At 39.6% G+C, this 19,878-nt stretch overlaps 1 protein-coding gene across 11 annotated transcripts in view; it reads right to left on the bottom strand.

The window, feature by feature from the left end:
* The window catches only part of mast4 (microtubule associated serine/threonine kinase family member 4), a 92,356-nt gene that overhangs the window by 59,264 nt on the left and 13,214 nt on the right, over window positions 1-19,878 (bottom strand). For 8 of the 11 annotated variants that reach the window (XM_079658649.1, XM_079658659.1, XM_079658660.1 and 5 more), the window contains exons 2-3: window positions 17,078-17,231; window positions 13,378-13,499 (exon numbers count right to left, since the gene is read on the bottom strand). In XM_079658649.1, coding sequence (XP_079514775.1) covers window positions 13,378-13,499; window positions 17,078-17,231 — 276 coding nt within the window. Of the gene's footprint in view, window positions 1-3,916; window positions 4,036-13,377; window positions 13,500-17,077; window positions 17,232-19,878 lie in introns of those variants that run through there. The other 3 variants (XM_079658653.1, XM_079658656.1, XM_079658650.1) reach the window with 2 other exon arrangements.

Genomic DNA, 19,878 nt, shown 5'->3' with positions numbered 1-19,878 from the left:
TATTTTCTGTGTTAGAGTTTTACTCGCTACAGGGTGTACTTTGAGGGTTTTGACTCTGCAAACCGTTTACATGCAGAAAAACTTTCATAACACACAAGGGGACGGGTAATAACTGGAAAAACATGACAAGAAAGCTTTAAATCATATAGACACTACATATATGCAGCCGACTTGCATAAGGCATGACAACTACATTAGTAAATGCAAACCTCATGTCTGAAGTAATATGTTTCACCATTATGCCCGCCTCGACCTGAGAAATATTGATTTGTGAGCCAACAGGGGGAGACTCAACAGTAAAGCACACAAACACAGTTAGAGAGCTTTGCTGATTCAATGTGTTGGCATCCACTCATTGCTCCTCGTAGCAAGATGTTAGATGTCAGAAATGCTTAATCAGTGGCTTAAGCATTTCTGACATCCAACATCTTCATGCAATGTTGTTAAAAGGAAACTCTTTAAAAGGCTGGCGCAGGGCATAATGTCCTGCCAAGTTAATGATCACTTGTTTTTTTAATAAGGAGTTCCTTTTAACGTCATGATAATGGGCTCTTAAAGCTAACATAATTGATTCAAGATATTCACAACTGTCTAACTTCTTCTGATAACTACAGTTTACAAGTTGGCACAGGCTCCATCCAACTAGAAACAAATTCACAAAACTGCTCCCAGGATTTGCCAAAATGTCTTGTTTATATATTACTGTCTATCCGTGTTGCACACATTTTATTGCTGTTGCGCATATTGTCTTGTTCACATTCACCACCAGTTGTTAATAGATATAAATGGCATATGTATACTTTACAAAGTAACTTGCTTTTGCATCTATCTAACTGGTGTCTCCACTCACTGCTGTCGGTTCATGTTGGACAGGAGCAAATGCAAATGACAGAAGTGATGATAAAGTCAGACGACAGAAGGGATGAACAGCTGGAGATGACAGGACTGGAAACTACTAAAGTGGAAACAGGAGGTACTGTGAAGACTCGGAAAAAAAGAAAACTTCAGTGACAGGAATCACTGGATACAACAAGCTGTATAATAGCAAGGACATGTGTAGCAAAAAGAAAACACAAGATTAAGAAATGCTACTAAAACCACTAACAATACTGACAGAACATGATACAACCAAGGCTTTAACCCACAGTTGTGGTTATATCAACATGATTTATAGGCCAACCTTAATGAAAAGAGCAAAAGTGTGAAAATAAATGGCCTTTCTCGTGCTGTACCATCACGTTTCTATCAGCCAGGCTACATCTTCCCATCTGGCTCATGCCACTTCACACAAACGGCTCTTCAGAGGCTCACTCCTCAGTGTTTGATACCAGAAGTACAGTAAAACTCACAATGTAGTTATTTCTGGCTGGCTGCTCCTAATTAGGGTGAAAGACATGCTACTGTATAGGCATCGTTCAAATCTATATAAAATCCTACAAACTCTACATAATGAGGGAACATGGTGGGTATATGCTTTAAAAACCAGAGTAAAAAACCTTATGAGAATAGAGACAAAACAATCAAAAGTAAACTAAAAGGGAATATCATCTTAAGCAAAGATGTGATCAAAGTGGAGAGCAGAGGTGCTCGTAAGACTGCCCATAGATGTAGTGAGACATTTCTGAGTTAAAGTTGATCAAAGAAATACCAGCGAGCAAAACATAATTTTAAAATCATCCAGTAAAGCAGACAATAGTCTGAGATGAAGTGAACAATATTAGCTAACCAATCGATCCAGAACCCATGAACGCATCTGAAACAGGGAAACAATAACTCTCCTGTGTATTGTTGGTTGGAAGATGCCGCAGTTATTTTCTGTCTGAAAAGATATCTGCACAGTTACATTCACTATGCAATCAACATGAACACGTCAGAGAGTTTTGATATTTTTTTACATAAGATCACCACTTTTCTATTCCACATACAGCATTTTTCCAGTGTAACAGTGTTCTAAATTGATTGTTGGCCATATTGTAGGTTTCATTTTATACATATTGGATATTTTTGTGAATGCTGCTGCAAAGCTTTACTCAATCTCATAATGAAGAAAGTAAACACACTTTGAAGATAGAAATTTGAGGATGTTTTGATATCACATTAAAAGATTCCTTGGAGATTTGTGAAAAATGTGTTTCAAATAGTTTAAGGAGAAGATTGATCGCTTTGAAATTTAAGAGGCACATTTTTCAGACTATCAAGTTTCAAAAGAAGATAAATCACTGAACCTATAAGCGTTTGTTGACTGTTACAAGAATACTTATTTGTCAACAACGCCAAGCAGCAAATGTTACATTAAAATATGTCAACGTATTTCCCTGGAGGCTAAAAGCACAGACATCCTCTGCACTGTAAATAGTCCGGTTGTTCCCCTCCACAACATAAACAAGGTCTGACTCCAATGATGTCATCCCTTCCTGGTCGCAGAATGAATAGCAAACTGTTGAGCTAAACCGGCTTCATTCATTTGCCTGACAAACGTGTTTCCTTTTGAATGTGAAAGTTAGAGCGCTTACAGAAAGCCTAATAACAGGAGCGGCTGTTGTGCTTGGTTTAGCTGGTGTGTGCGTGCGTGCGTGCGCGTGTGTGCGTGTGTGTGTGTGTGTGCGCAAATAAAGAAGCCTTGTGTGGAGGAGAGAGAGGGAGAGCATGAGAGGAGGTGGTGTCCAACAAAGAAAAGAGAGATTAGGGCATCAGTGCACACAATTACTGTTTGGAACCATTTGAAAAACGCAATTACAAAAATGTTATTAATTTCTACAGAGGAACCCATTAATATCAAAAATACAATTCAAAGAGCATGAATTAGAATTTCAGATTCTTTTTTTTTAGAAAGATGCATAATCACAGAGGAACATATTGCCACTAAATCTGTGAAAATGAAAGTAAAACACTAGGCTCAATAGATTGCCTTGACAGCTAAATAAATAAAACATTGCCGATGAAAAATGTGTTCTGAAACAAGTAAAACTCACCTTAGTTAATTATGAAATTAATGAAGGAACACAAAAGCACTTCCATTGCCAGAGTGAAGCCTAATTAAAACAAATGACGCACCGAGTTTGTGATTCAAAACACATGCAGTAGTTTGAGCTGAATTTAAAAAAGGCTTGCTTGGTCAATTACTCTGCGAGTGGCACAAACTAGAGTAAGCTTAATTATAAATCCAGTCCAATTTAAGGTTTACTGTAACACCTACTGCAGAGTTTGTCAGCTCGGCTGGAGGAAATGATTAATGTCAGAAAGGTCTCGGATTAAAAAAAGATACAACATGTGGTGTAAAAGAACAAGCAATTTCCTATTTCAGAACACTCTGTCCTCCCTTTCCACCTGCGTTTACAATATATCTCACGTTACAGCTGAGTGACGGCAGAACTAATTCGATTCATTACATCAATTGTTAGCACTGTCCTGAACTGAGCTTATAACTCAATCAGGATTTTCTGAAAAAAAGGTGAAAGCCCCACTAAAAAGTCAATTAAGAAAACAAAACACTTTTCCCAAACAAACAATTTATCTCCATAAGTATACCTCGCAGTCCTTCTGCCGAGAGCCAACACTAATTCAATGTGACAAATGATTTGAGGCGGTTTTAAAAAGTAACACAGTCTGGACACAAATAGTCATTTCCAAATACGTAAAAAGACAAATAACATTTTGAAGATTAAAAAAGCCTGTTTTCCATCACCTGTTAGAACCTGAATATCCTAATGAACCCATTTAATACATGAACACCCTCCACATCTCCAGCAGAGCCAGCATGTTGCTCACCTTGCACTGCCAAAAAGGTCTCAAAGTACTAACTGTGTTCTGTTACAAGAGCAACACAGGAGATTAACAAGCCATGCATACATACTGCGCGGTACAAAGTCACCCTGCAGCTCCGACACAGCTCCACACGGCACATTTGCTCGCCTACCTGTAACCCACGTCTCCTCAGAATGCTGGACTCGTCCATGGTTAAGAGTCCCGTCTTATCATCCCCTCTTACCGGTGCATAGCCGCGCTGCACAGCCTCCGCTCCAGCGCCCTGCTCTCTGCCTCCTTCAGGATAAATGTGATCTTACAGCTGCTAAACACTTCCATCAGAACTTATCGGATTGGAAGGCGTCAGTCAGCTGACACCTCCTCTTGTTCCTCTCCTCTGTAACTTCAGGAGTGAATGAGAGAGATGTAGTGAGCGAAGGGAAGAGAAAGAGAGAGGGAGCATCGGGGAGAAGACGGGCAGTGCTAATTTAGCGTAGCAGGGGGTGGGGGTGTGTGGGTGAGGAACGGAGGACAAGTGGGAGCCCCAAGACTCATTTCTCTGAGCAAGCCACGCTTTTTGAGCACCCTAGGTGACCATGAAAATGAGAGGATATCCTTCCAAGCATTGTTCTGCTCCAACTCAACAATGAATCCTACATCCTGTCTGCAGCTTACAGACCTCACTGGTCTTTTTGCAGTCAATGAGTCGCATGAAGACTACAAGATTTACTGTGTCGGAAACATGATGGCAGAGACAACAGTTTCCATGTGGAAGAGAAAGAGAGGGAAAAAAGTGTTTTATATGGAAGATAAAGAAAATAATTAGCAAGCTGTTTAGGTAAAACATGTGCCGCCCAAGACCTTTAAAACCTGCTCTGAAAATGTCACCGAAACTGCTGTGGGCCAATTTGCATACAATAAATACTTCCTTTCATTCCAAACAACCCAACACTGAGTCATTATCATGCTGGAATCAACTGCACCTCCCTGCACGGCCTGTATACTGAATATCCTGGGTCGATTTCCAACAATTTCACGCTCTGCTCTGTCTCCTACTGCTCTGCACGGAGATGACTTTTTCAGAGGCAGTCGGCGAGCGACCGCAGATCTTCACACTCACTAACTCAATGTCCCCACACCTTCCTGAATTATTAGGAATTTGGAAAATAAGTTGTTTCAATTACCATGCTGACAACTTCTCTCCTGCAATTTCGCATTCTGTGTTTTTCTTTGCCCCCCTCCCCTGTTCACTTTCTCTTTTTTCACCCTCTCTCACTCATTTCCATTCACTGTGGTACTGCTTTGTGAATATTAAGTGGGCCCCTTCCATTCTCCTCAACTCCAGCCAAGCTCAAATGATTTCTCTTAGAGAGTATAGAGTGACAGCTACCAACTACTACAGGCTGGTGGAGGAGGTGTACGGGACTGTCACACAGGTGATCGCTACATCAACTTTCCCATTTCAAAACCTGTACAGAAACAGAAAGCTGATGGGAGTGTTGCAGTTGGATTCGTTTGTGCTGAGGTGCCGATAAGAGAGCCAGGAGCAGACGGCTCAGGTCTGCGCTCGGGTAATCAGGCAGTTCTTTCTTTTAAGAAAGCCTTTTCAACCCTCAGAGGTTGAGGATTACAGTAGTCAAATTGTTGGGCTTGAAAAATGCCCACCAGATTACCTGAGGGAATTAAAGATTCATGTAATGTTCAACAGACAGGCCTCGAGTCAATGCTCAGTCTGCCTACAAGAAGCATTAAGGAAATTCCACATTGGAACAACATTGAAGATGAGAAGTTGCAGGAACACAGGGGAAGGGCCATTTGTCTTATTTAATAGAGAAGGGCCTTACTTATTTATAATACATAGTGTCTGTAAACATCAAACAACAGCACAGAAAATTCATCTTCACCCTTTTTGTCAAAACTTTGACCTGGTGATGTCACTAGAGGAATATTTAGGAGATCACCAAAGTAATTGGAATACATTGTTGGGACACCTTCAATGTTGCAATCCAGCCAGTGTTTCTTTTGGATATTTAAGCGTCCGACAGTTTGACAAAGCAACTTTGCGATGGAAAAAAGCGACTAACATGGCTCTAAACAATAAATACTTGTTGAAGCAGATTCTTTACTGCGAAAATGTGCTTCTTTATGTATTATATGTCATCGTAAATTGTATATCTTGCTTTTCGCACAATGGGCAAAAGCTGTTTGAATATGTTATTTTGAGCTTTAAGAAACATTTGGATTGATGTTTCTATTTACTGAAAGCTATATATTTAAAATATCAGTAATCATTTAGTCATTTGTAATCCAAAATTTCATTCCAAAAAAAAATACTGATATAATTCAATAAAAAATACTAAATAAATAATAATAATAACAGAAGCCCTTAGAAGATAACATGATTCATGATCAGAGACAGTGTAGATAAAAGGTCATGATTCAGGGCAGCAATGAGGCAGACACATCGTGCCAGTGGCTTTAGAGCACAGCCACAGAATTGCCTTTGGGAAAAGTCCAGGGGTTGTCTGCGAGTCATTTCCTCCTGGCAGGTGGGCAGCAGAGGATGTTTCCCTTTGCCTTTGGAGAAAAAAGGGGGAGCAGGAAGTGAAAGCATGCAGTGAGTGCTGATTGAGAGACCCACAGCCTCTGCTCTGCCCGGGCTTATCAGACCAAGAGGCAACCTGCAGATGTGAGGCCGGCAGAGGAGGGACACGGCCCTGTGAAGAGAGCAGCAAGGAAAGGAGGAATCAATTCCTTCCATACAAAGCAGTGCAAAGAATCCATCTGACCACCAAAGGAGCGAGAATATCCAGCCCTGATAAAACCCTGCAGAGCCAACCTCCCAACGGACGAGAAGTCTTTAACCTTGACAACAAGCACGAAGATAGAAACCAAGGCGAACCGACAGCTGCAACACATCTCTCTCACTTCATCCCTGTTTTTTTCTATTTTGAATACATTGCAACAGCCTTGCAAATGTAAGCATTCATAAGATGAGAATTATGTCAGCTTGAGTCCACTTGGAAAAATTCCAATAGGCTTTCTCCTTAATTCATTTCATATAACACAAAGTCAAAATGCATAACAGCGTCACATTGAGAACTGTATCTGAAACAGAGCGAATGACAGGTGTTCAACGTCTCAACAGCAATGACTTGATCTGGACTTTATCACAACTATGTTTACGGCAACATACTGTCTTAGTCATTTTGGGATGCGGTTCCAAAGTTATTCTGTAGAATACAAAAAGTCAAGAGGAGAACAATAGAGATAAAAGCAATTCACAAAGATTAGCTAAATGTTTATTTGCAGTAAGATAGTATTACTAATGTGTATTGTTATCCGTTAGTTGTTGACACACACTCTCTTGTATTCAAATCAAACTACCTGCAGTGACACAGTTCACTGTTTGGTTAAAGGAGGCCCCATTGTGCTTTCTTTTTGTTGTTTTCCCTTCCCTGTATTGTGTTATATAGCTTTGTGTGCATGTAAATGGTCTGCAAAGGCTAAAATCCCTGTGTTCCCCCCAGAGGGAGTTTCTCTCCCACACTAATGGTCCCTTTTAAAATGCAGCTGTAAGATGAAATCAGCCTAAATCTTTTCCTTCTTTTTTGGGGGGCTTTTGAATTGTGTGCATGTGTCTATATACTGTAGATGTTTTTTTTTTTTTTTTTAAAAGGTACAATATACACAGTCGAATACTATGTGCAAAATAGGGATCACATTGAACAAAGATGAAAACACATAGCCATGCAGGGACCACAAAACAAAGATACCAACAAAAACAGATCAATAAAGTCACTTATTTCCCACTCTCTGGTTTTGTGCTGGCTACTGGATAATCATATTTTGTATTAGATGTGGGCTGAAGTAAAGGAAACAAACAAGGCAGGTTGTTCAGTGTGGACTGAAAAATCGATGGTATTTGTTAATAACTTTATTTTTTCTGACCATACACCAAAACTCATGAACTACATTTTCTCCCTTTTGCAACAACAAGCTGCTCCAACAACAACGCTATCAGTGAAGGACATCACCGAGTGCCATTATGAGGCCGAATGAGAGTCCACAAAGGCACAACATCAGGATTATGACAGTCTTATCTCCATATCGCACCAGAAGAGAGGTATTGATTTTCTGCCAAAGAGCATCACAGTCAAGAGAGATGTGCCACGCTTGTCAAAGAGTCGTGCACACCCAGGGGCATGATGGGAGAGCATGAAGGAGGGAAGAAGGCAAAATGCAACAACAGGAGTCCTGGGTGGCAGAGGGGGGGGGGCAAAGCACGGCTGAAAACACTAAAGGAGTGTCATAGACGTAATAAAGGTCACTCAGGAGACAAGGGGGAAATAAAGTAACCATGAGAATATACAAATAGCTATTAAACAACATCAAGTGGTGTGAGTCCTTAATTAACTTGATTTAATTTAGTTTAAAATAGACGAGCAGCACACCTGTGCAATCGCTTACGCTGAAGTGTATGGTTTTGGCGATTTATTTGTATTTTTCTATTTATTATTTATCGACTAACTCAATTCAATATTAATACAGACAATTGATACAGTATGGACAAGGTACCAGAAAATACAATTAGTAGAAGCGGGAGGGCAGAAAGCATAGCTTAAAGAAAACAGCCCTGCCGGGTGTCATCCAATTGCAAAGAGACACATTTCAGCACATATAGAATTACAAATTTCATTAATTAATTAAATCTATTTTAATATCAAAACCGCTCCCAGGATCTTTGAATCTATGTATACAAATAAATATAAATAATAATGTATGTATATAAATACACACATTAATACATGCGCTTACATACACACCCATGAACTTTTATATTTACGAGGTAGTGAGCATTTGACTTGATAAATGACTATTATGTTGCGAGAGTTGTAATTGCTTGTTTCAAAATAGTATGTAGCTTAAACACAGTCCAGACTTACTTAATTCTACAAGACTTCTCCCTTTTCTGATTTTCCATTCAACCGTTGAGTCATGGATATAGAAAAATGTGAATTTATATTTTCCATGATGATCTACATTTTCCTTGAAATTAATCTGTCCACAATGTCATAAATGTTATCAATTTTTGGGAAATGTTCATAATTAGCATATCAATTATTGAGTTCACTTGTGGATGTATACCAACCATATTTATAATTTCTCTAGACATTAATACATCTGCCAAATCTGCCAGCAGTTAGATTTGACTGCAATGTTCAGCGCAACAGATTCAGTATGAAGTTCAAAACTCAAATCATTTATTGTCACAAAGGGCAGAGACTGGTGTGTCATATCGCCATCAAGATGACAAATGCCACTCGCTTGTATATTGCAAATAAGACTCGAACTTTCTAATTTTTCTAATTGAGAAACAAAAAGAAGAGCAACTTTCATTTAGAGGTTAGTAGCTGAAGTGTTTGTCTTCTCTACCAAGGTTAAGCAATTCTCCATCTTCTCTAAGCTTGTTCTGCAGGCAGGATGAAACAGTGGCTGCAGACGAACCCCCGAGGTGTCAGAGCAGCCGATAGATACCGTAAAGATGTAGCAACACATCAGCCATTCAGCTTGTGTCTACGCGAGACAATATGTTAGCAGCGGTCACCAGCATCTCATTTTCTCATGGTGCCAACCACTGAGTCACAAGAGGTTTGCAAACAGTGTTGAGAATAGAAATAAGGATAAGACAACATTTGAGCAGCGTATAACAGAAGACATTTGATTACATACTGTACACATTCAAATGACTGCTGGGAAAAGTGTGGGAAGACTTTAGAGCAGCACGACTGTACAGAATACAAATGATAAGTTAAAGAAAAAAATCAGTATTGGCAATCATTAGTTCCACCAGAGGAAAGCCGGGCAAAATTGTAGCTAATTGACGCCTGGACTCGTCCTTCAGTGTGGAATCTCCTACAGTAAGGACGTGCAAGGAATTTTCTCACATTGTATTATATGCAAAAACTGCCAATCAGTTTTTCCATTCAGCATGAAAACTCATGTTTTGGAGTTGGAGTGGTGCAGCATGGAACATAGTGGAGCGGGCACACAATGCACCACAGCCGTGCATTGCACCCCAATGCCTCTCCTTAGCAAAGAGCCCATTTTCCATCATCTATCTTGGGGCCCATTTTGCTGAACAAAGTCTGATGAAGAAAATATGTCTCCTGGGTCCCCATGACCTTACAGCCTCACCTGAAAGCATTACAGTCCTCTCAATTAACATCTGACTGGTTCACAGCTCAGAGCACTTTGGCAAATTCTCCTTATGTTCAATATGACGTGATAATTGCCATATAAGAAAAGTCTTGGTAGTTACATGCATATCTATCCAAATTTAATTGAAGTATTGTTAAATTATTCCTGTGTAGGCACTCTAAATCTCTTGTTAATATCCATGAGAAAGATATTGTGTATCTGTTTTCATGCTCTAACCTTTATGTGATGGTTGGCAAGAAACAAATACCTACAGGGATTTTTAAAGTATTACTATAAGAACAAAGTATCTTAAAATACCGGCAAACTTCAAAATGTTAAAGAGGCATCATGTTTTCAAACTTAAATTGAGTCAACACATTGAGTAGAGGACTTATCTAGTAGAGGACAATTATTTTGTGGGCTGTGTTATGTTTGTGTTTTTAGACTAGACTGAAAATGCACTAGCTCCCCCCAGTGTACAGAAATAGCTTACATACAGTATCTTGTAAGTGTATCACGTACTGGATTGGTGGTGTTGTGTTGCTTCGTGTCATTATTGTAAACAGAGTCATCATGATGTCAATGAGAGAGGTTCAGGTTACAGTGCCTTTTTCTGGGTCAAACTACTTAGGTCACTAATGGGGAAAGTGTCCAAAATGTACCATCACAGTCAAATCAGCCACACATACACTCACATCTTTACACACACACAAGCGCATCCTTTTTTATTACATTAACCTTTTCTGTAGCTGCGAGGGAGCACACAGTGGGAATGAGTCATCGCTTAACAGCATTGGATTATCCGCTTTTGATTGTATCTCACTCCTGAGACAACAAGATCACGATATATCACATCAGAGTATCTGTCAATGTCATCTGAAAGAGCAGAGCCCGCTGAAGGTCACCTCTGCCTTCATGATGTCATTCCATTCAAACTAGGGATACACTTGAACCTGCTCAAAACGCGGTTTTATTTCAGATTTTATTTTTTTTAAATTTTTTAAACTTAAACCTCAACAGGCATGCTTTAAAGGTCCCATGTCATGCTTTTCCGGTTATTACCCGTCCCCTTGTGTGTTATGAAGCTTTTTCTGCATGTAAACGGTCTGCAAAGTCACAAACACTCAAAGTACACCCTGTAGCGAGTAAAACTAACACAGAAAATACCTGTCTATGCTGCCCCAGAACGCCTTGTTGGAGTTGTCTCGGAGACCCCACGCAGACACCAGTAATCCAGCTCACACTGTGCGCTCCTTGAGCCTCAAAGGGCGGAGCAGCGAGCCCCTCAAAGTCCCGCCAACACGGCACCCAGACCCCACGCAGCATTCTCAGTTTGTCATTACTGGTGTCATTTTCTGGTTGCTAACAAACACCATTGTAACACATAAACACACATCAGAGCACAGTGGGCTCACAGGGAGGGGGGGGGCAGGAGCTCCAACAAGGTGTGTAGGACAGAGAGTGAATACACATACTATACAGAGATGCTGTATGAGAAACCAATGAGATTTTGGAACATTGAAAAATGTAAATCTATTCTAGTAGACCTCAACAATGGAATTATGATCAGTAGAAATGGCCATGACATGGGGCCGCTTTTATCCAAAGCGACTTACATATTCAATACTGTGGGCAATCCCCGACAGGAGCAATTTGGGGGTGAAGTGTCTTGCCCAGGGACACAACGACATGCTGACTGCAGTGGGGTTTGAACCTGTGAACACTGCGCCACAGCCACAGGCCCAATATTGGCCTTTATGAATTGCATGAATCGTTCTTGATAAATTAAAACACCTATGTTGTATGGTTCATGTTATGTACCCAGAAGTAAATTCACATAAAAAAAACACAATACACATGCCCGTCACGATAATACATTTTGTTGGACGATACTTTTTCCTGGAAAACGATAATATTGTTGGCACTGTTGTAAGACCATTTTCAGACCAATGACATAATGATAATATATAATAATAATTCAAGTACATCCTTTCAAACAGAACATTCAACATTGCAAATTAAATGTGAAATAATATTCAAATATACAAATTATTTATAATAAATAAAACTAATTAATGAAATTATAGCTAATTAATTAAATTACAAACAACTGAAACAATAAATTAAATAGACTCAGGTTGGAAAACAGAGCTCTATATATCTATATATATATCTATATATATATATATATATATATATATATATCTATCTATATCTATATCTATATCTATATAGATATAGATATATATATATATATATATCTATAGATATATATATCTATATATATGAGCACACATTGTCTCACAAGCAAAAAAAAACTCCTTAAAACAACAGTCAAGTTTACAGTCCACTGTCCATACAAAGACCCAGATGCCTCAACAGGCCATATCCAAATCTGTATTTCAACGTTTTCGAGCAACGAACACCAACATGTTTGCATTGTCGGGCAAATGCATCTTTGATAGCAAACTGTCGGGAAGGTGGGGGCTCTCCATCTCCAGCTGCCGTGTTTGCTCCCACCTTGGAAAGCGGAATGGGGTGGTTGTGTTTCAGGTGTAGTTTAAGATCGGTCGTATTGCTAGCTTTTGTTGCTACCTTTTTTAAACAAATGCGACATAACGGCTCATTCAAGTCCGTAGGTTCGCCTCGTTGATTTGGCTTAAGTCTAAAATATTCCCCCACAGGAGATGTGGAATTAGGTTTCGCAACCAATTCCATTTAACTTCAAATTCCCCTCGAGTAGGTCACACGTTGTCTCCTGCTTGTCTCTATATTATTCATTTGGCTGCTACGCTGTTGCACGCGGAGTGTCCTGAACTGGCTGTGTGTGAGCCTCGCCCCTCGCCTTGCCAGCAGCCACAGCGCGCATGGCCGGTAGAGTGGCCGGCAGACACAGCACGCCTGGCTAAAATGCTGGTCACATCCTTATGTAAACAAACACGCATGTAAACGGCAATTTATCGAGGTTAGAGAAGTTATCGAGTTCATTTTTATTTATTGTACGATAAGTCAATTAATTGCTTATCGCGACAGGCCTAAATACACATAAGAAATAATACAATGGATAAACAAATTATTATTACTTCACTGTCAAATATGTGTAGACACATGCAAGAGAAGTTTAGTGATGTTGCCTGCAACTGTTCAAACGGTGAGCTCACTGGAGCATAGGTTAGGATGCAGAATATGGTGATTAATGATTTATTTATTTATCTAGTTTGTTCAACCTTTGGTTAACCTAAGTCTCATTGAGGTTAAAAATGCTCTTTTACAAGAGAGTCATGGCAGCAGCAAAGTTTCAAACAAGAAATGAAAAACAAGAACAGAGATCATATCATAGTCCCGATCAGAAACGTCATCCTACGAAGCGTCTACAGACAGAGTTGCCCGCTTCATGGTTATTAAGAAGCACTTTATTTAGGAGGTACTCACCAGGCTGGAGGTGAGGGAGGGGTCTGACTTCCCGAGGTACAGGGAAGACATGCGAACCAGGTTAGAGGTCTCCGATGCGGTGTGTGTCTGCTGGGGAGCGGTGGGCAGCAGGAGGTACTTTCCTGCAGAGCAACAACAGGACAAGGTCAGTTAATGTTTTGCAATTTTGGGGAATTTCGCAAGACAGATTCCCCCCCAACCAGACCCGGCGGCAGACATACATCTCTGGGCGGGCATTTGATTTACCAGGACAGGCCCACCACGACACTACATTTCCCGGGAAATCTGAATTGTCAACATGTGGGGGGGGGGGGGGGGGGGCGCTGTTAGATGCTCGCGATTCGTCAACGGGGGGGGGGGGGGGGGGGGAGGAGGGAGGCGCTCGTGAATTGTCGTTACGGAAAGAGAGGGGTTTTAGGTTGCCATAAGGCTGTTGACGGTCTTATACATCCATTGGTTGGTTTTGTGGCACATTTGTAACACTGTGCCAACTTGGGCAAGCATGCAGGCAAACTTGAGCGCACACAGGGTGGAGAGGTGGAGTGAGGTTGAGCGATGGAGAGAAAGGGAGAGAGAGAGATTGAGCGAGGCAGAGAGCCTGTGCAGCGGTCTGCTTGCGCACAGAGCAGGAGTTTGTGAGAGAGCCGGCTTGACAGTCAATTTCTCTTCAAAATATAATTGATTGCCAGCTGACTTGCTTGCTCGTTGGTAACGTAACTGCTTTCTTCTAATGTGCCTGCATCTGTCGCTGAGTTGCCATATTCCTTTCGTGAACCACTAACCTAGCAAGAGTAAACTGACAGGCTGCTGTGCCGCATCTCACTCAAAAACCCACACGACTCAACCCAGCGAAAAACCAGTCTTGCGCGCAGCCTTTCATTCAGAATTTCCTAGCAAAATAAAAAAATGATATTAAAGTAATACAAAAATAAATATTAGGACAAAGCACTACAAATAACAACAATAAACATCATAATAAAACAATAAAAATGTGGTATTCAGCCCTGATTAAAACAGCGGGCCCAAATCCTGGATGGGCGGGCCCAACCCCATGGGGCCCGCCCATGACGCCGGGTCTGCCCCAAACACTACTCAGATAGCTGAATCTGTTTTTACTGGTGGAAATTAGAGGGTCATTTATCAATTATTTCGCAAATATATAATAAAATGATATATTTATTATTAAAAATAAATAAACTCTACAAATTTGAGAAGCAAAAATGTGTATCCTTCTTTACCCTGCTCCAATCGTCTCATATCCCCAAAATAGGTTTTGTGACCCTTACACATGGGATGACTTTTACATTGGAATCCACCAGATGAACAACAACTGTACAGTAGCTAGAACTAATTCAACTAGAGCCAGCTACAACAGTGAAATGCTATTTGCACATTAATGCATCATAATTAAGTAATAAATAGTAATACATCAGTGAGAGGGACCACTTTTCTACATAATGAGTATTATTATTTGTGTTTCAAGGCAGGGATTTCTTTGAGGAGCATTTTTGCAATTTATTGGTACTTTTACTTTAGTAAAGGATCCAAACAGTGTTTTCACTATACTGTGAGGTTGTCAACAAGATTTGTCGCACAACTGTAAATTCAAACTGTCATTAGTTATCACAGTACCACCCCTGACTTATAACAAGAGGGAATAAATGGAGGAGACAGAACTGACATACAGGTGACATAAGATAATCCTTGCCGTCTGCTTTTCTTAAGAGTGCAAAGCTAAAGGCTCTGACTGTGCAGCAAGGCAGGGTGACAAAGGGTTAAACACTGCCAGAGGGGGAAAATGTAGTCCCATAATACATAATCAAAGCACCAGCACTGCACTGCACTGCGACTAAAGTCTGAGGATGATAAGAAGAATGATTCACCAATACGTTTTATTATCAACAGGAGCTCTGCACAAAAGTATCGTTTGTGAAACTGAGATCAGATCTCCTCTTTAGCTCTCAGTGCTGGCCCCTAGATGGCACCAAAAGCTCTTTTTATGTGCCCTCTTCATTAAACCTTAGTGCATCAAGGTAAAACAAAGATTAAAACATAACATAAACAGCCTCAGTATCATTATCAGCAGATCTTAATGTCTGGCACATGGATTGAATAATTCTTTGTTGAAGTGTTCTCATCCTTTATCCACGTGTATATATTTCCATTTCCTGTTTAAGTTAACACTCGAGGAGACGGGAGAGAATTTAGAAAACTTGGCTCAGTGAAGTAAGGCAAGATATCCAGACTGTGCTCAGAACATAAAGGACATATCTCAAGTTCACATGAGATATTATAAGTCAAACATCCAATGTGTTACGCTTTTATAAACTGTAGAAGGCATGTCTATAAATTCATGGTCCCGCTATTGCTGTAGGTGTTCATTTAGAGGTGGAAGACTGATATCTTCCCCCAATACAACAGTAATATGAGTTTTGTAAATGTAATGGATTGACGCTCTGGTGCCTCGGCAGATCGAGTCTTGCAGGAGACTTATCTTTTTCTACACTCATTTCCTGTCAACTCTATCAACTGCTGACTCAACTGTTGACATGAAATGCCCACAAAAACACTTAACATTAAATAAACAGCTTAAAGCTACAGCTGTTTGCCTTTGCACAATAACACTGCTGCTGTTTTTTTTTTTTTTTTTAATTAATGGTGTTATTTCTCACTCCTCTTCAGATAATTGCAAAGAATATCACTGGATCTAGTATTTACTGTGCTACAGTTATCTCTATAGTTTCAATGATCACTTCAGTCAAATCTGAAGAATTGAAGGGAGACCAAACCGGATGAGGAGGGAAAACTGTGGTCTTTCCTTCTTTACTGGCAAAAGCTTTCCTCACTTAAGCCATCACATCCCGGCATAAAGGAAATCTCTCATCAACACTGTTAGAAAGGGGGTGTCAGGAAAAATGACTAAATGGGGAAAGTTTTTGTTGATTGTGCAGATTTTCCTTAAAGCCTATGAAAACATGGTTTATGATTTCAATTAATTTAGAGTAAATATTGATGGCTATATAAATAACGGACACAGTAGAAGCTCTGGGGAAAAAAACATCTTATGTTTGGTTTACTTGATTTGCTAGGCGAGTAGAAATGTCATGTGAGAGGATCAAAACAACTCAAAAATGTTTTCAGAAAATATTATCTTAAAGTGAAGCTTTACACTTCTGGAGGGCATCCTGTGTGTTCATTATCTGCTGCCTGCACAAGATGATGTAACCTTATAAGGTTTATCAAACTAATCTCTAGAGATTTTTTATAGTAGTGACGCACGCTGTCATTTATACTCTCTCAAGTACAGGTTAAAGTGACAGGCAGCCAGAAGTGATTATCCCTTCCTGTTTGAATAAAAAGTCCTACAGATCTACTGTCATTACCACTTTACTTTAAAAAGTGTTTCAATCAATCAAACTAAAATCATTCATCCCCATTAAAGAATTATTAGGTAATCTACAGGTGATAAATTGACATTAGTTTGTAATCATTAATGTGTTGAAAAAAATACGGAAAGAAATCCACTGTTGTCGACCACTTAAAATACGTGTTAAAGCTTGGAAACAGTGCAAATATTATGTGAAACCCCAGAGTAAAATATACAAATATAGGGTCCATCAGCTTTACAAATGCATCAATCTGGCATCTAAAGCAACAAAAATACTTGTAAGAATCTGGAAATAGGGGGCAAAATAATTACCTGTGAGTCCACCCCCTAGGCTCCTCCTTCGAAGGTATTTTCCATCCTCATTGAGGTGTAGTTTAAATTTGAGAGCAGAATTTAATCCATGAGACAACTCTGGGTCACTGGACTTCCTGAGGTATGTGGAGGGAGGGTAGTGGATGTCGTCCAACTGGAGGAGAAGATGGAAAACAATCAGTGGGTACAAAAAAAGTTTTGTTTAAAAAAAGATAAGGCATTTATCAGTGTTCTCCATACATTAGTTTGAGGAAATGTTATTCTATTTGTGGAAGAAGTATTTATATTTTATATTTCTCAGTCTTTAATTCACTCTTCAATCAGTCAAGTCAGACAGTTTCAGAAAATAAGGTCTGACATCTTAAAAAAGTAACTCAGAACTAAAAAGCCATATTAACACGGTAACAATCATTGATACCTGCTGAAACGACAACAACATCAACATAATGAGGGGTTTGCCAACATGTTGTGGAGAGAGAAGAAGAGAGGAAATCTAATATATAATATACTTGAAAAAAATCTAATATGAGCAATTGGCAAAGTCTACATTTGTAAAACGGGATGAACTTATATAAATGGCAGGAAACCCTAAAGGGAGGACTCAAATCCTTAAATGAATTCATAGGAGGGGGATTTCCAGGGTGTTCTCTATAATGTTCAGCTCACTGCTAAGCACAACATGTATGAATCACTTTCTCAATCCAACACTTTAAGGTCAGCTGTGTGGCTTTTTATTGAGAAGCAGGACACTAAGCAGCGAGCAGTATTCCAATGACAGTACTGGAGATATCATAACAGAAATATTGCAAGTATTAGTAAAACATAAAACCATACAATGCTCATGAATAAAGCAACAGGTACACATTAAGGAATATGGATGGTCAGTAACACATTTCCATGGGACACATCACAGCGGGAACAGGTTGCACTAGCCTATTGCATTCTCAGGAGATAATGACCTTCAGACCAGAGCACAATGCCCGGTGGTTAGGAAGAGGCCCTCCCTGAGAATACAAAGACAAACATGGCTCAGAGCATTCTGTGGAAGGAAATAGCCTGCCCTCTGCCTCTCTATGGAAGGATTCATGATCCCAGCACAGCGAAGGACAACTGAGACCTCTACAACTCGTTTTGAGGTGGCTTGCCCTCTGAATGACTGAAGAAATCTAGAGCAAAAGTAACAGAGTTCACCCACGAAACAAACCAACAAGGGTAATGCTTTTCAAAATGGCCGACATAGAAAAAAACAGACTTTTATGCAGTTTATCTACTGTCATCAATTCTAGTAACAACTTCAGTCATGAGGCAATTGATCTTTTGCTGCACAGCCTAAAGTCAAATAGACAGCGCAACATCAGGATCTCATGACCCCGACATCCCAGAGCTCTGCAACAGTCTTCTTCATTGTTTGTCTGAAACATAACTATGTGATATTGCTGTGCATGCATGTACAAACCTGTTTCAATGGTATTTAGATAGATGAATGATGAAGGGAAAAGAAACAGGCAGCCATGAGCAGGATGGTGGAACATGCACTCCACTGTTATGTCCTAACGCAGACTCTATTTATGTTACGGTGGCACTTTACAATGCATGGTGACATTTCATGTGCGGTAATGTACAGCATGTATTCACAGAGACATTTGTTGTCTTATCTAACCTCCACTGTGGTAATAAAAAGACAACTGAATAAAAACGTTCCAACAAGACTGTGTTGTAAAAAAGTGAACTTTTCGAACAAGTTGTTTCCTCTGTATTACTTTTTTGTGAGTTGGTTAAAACTGTATTTTGTATTACAATGTATTCACTGTCAAACTACAATGAATCCTTTCACAACAAGCAGAATAACAAGTCACAGGCCCAACATCTAATATTTGAGCTATTACACTATTGAGGCTGAGATGAACAGCTGTGACAGCCAAATGTCCATTTGCTCCTTTGGTTCCAAATATTTGATTAAATTGCAGTTTGTAATGAGTTTTCAGAAGAAGAAAACAAAAGTTCATCATCTCAATCTGTATAACTTCCTGATCATTTACTCATTATCTACAAAAAATGTATATTTGTGTTATTGGTTTGAAATATGTTTTACTTGTACACAAATGTTAGGTCAGATGTGTCAAACATATCTCATGTCTTAAATATTAAAGTCTAAACAGTTCGTACTTTATATAAGCTGTGTAACAGTTGCAGAGGACTATTCAATATTTACTAGTTTGAGATGCAACCCATTTTAATTGAGTCATGTGTTAATCTCCAAAAAAAGTTTGAATTTAAAACTAAATGGTGCAACCATCTCCAGATACAAAACTTAAAGGCAAATCCAATCAGATGTATCACAATGAAATAGGAACGTGTCGGACTGTTACAGATAATAACCAAGCAATGCCTCTATACACAGTTTAGAGTTATGCTGTGAAACAATAGTGCATCATTCAGTCGCATAGTTCAGAACTAAAGGCATCTTTCCTTAGTGCAGGTCACTATGATCTGTATGCCTGGACAGCAAACAGTGCAGCAAACAGTGATACCATGTCCTGACGGAGGACAGTAGCTTTGCTAAGTGACTGCAGGGTCCCCATGTGCACTGTTTCTACATCACTGAGGAAGCAAAAAAAAACTGAAAAAAGCCAGATGACGAGAAGAAATGTGGTGTTTCTGTTGTGGTTGATTGATTTTGAATCCATAAAGCTGTCCATTTGATCATTATTTGACTATACCCTTAAAAGGAAGTGAGATAATCACCAACTGCATCTCGCTATCTGTGCACTGGTCGAAAGTCTGAAATTGAAAGGCATGCA

Source organism: Notothenia rossii (genome assembly GCF_949606895.1).
Source record: "Notothenia rossii genome assembly, chromosome: 11".
Lineage (NCBI taxonomy): Eukaryota > Metazoa > Chordata > Actinopteri > Perciformes > Nototheniidae > Notothenia > Notothenia rossii.
Note: the sequence above shows the minus strand (reverse complement) of the source record. Positions and strands in the feature narration are given on the sequence as shown.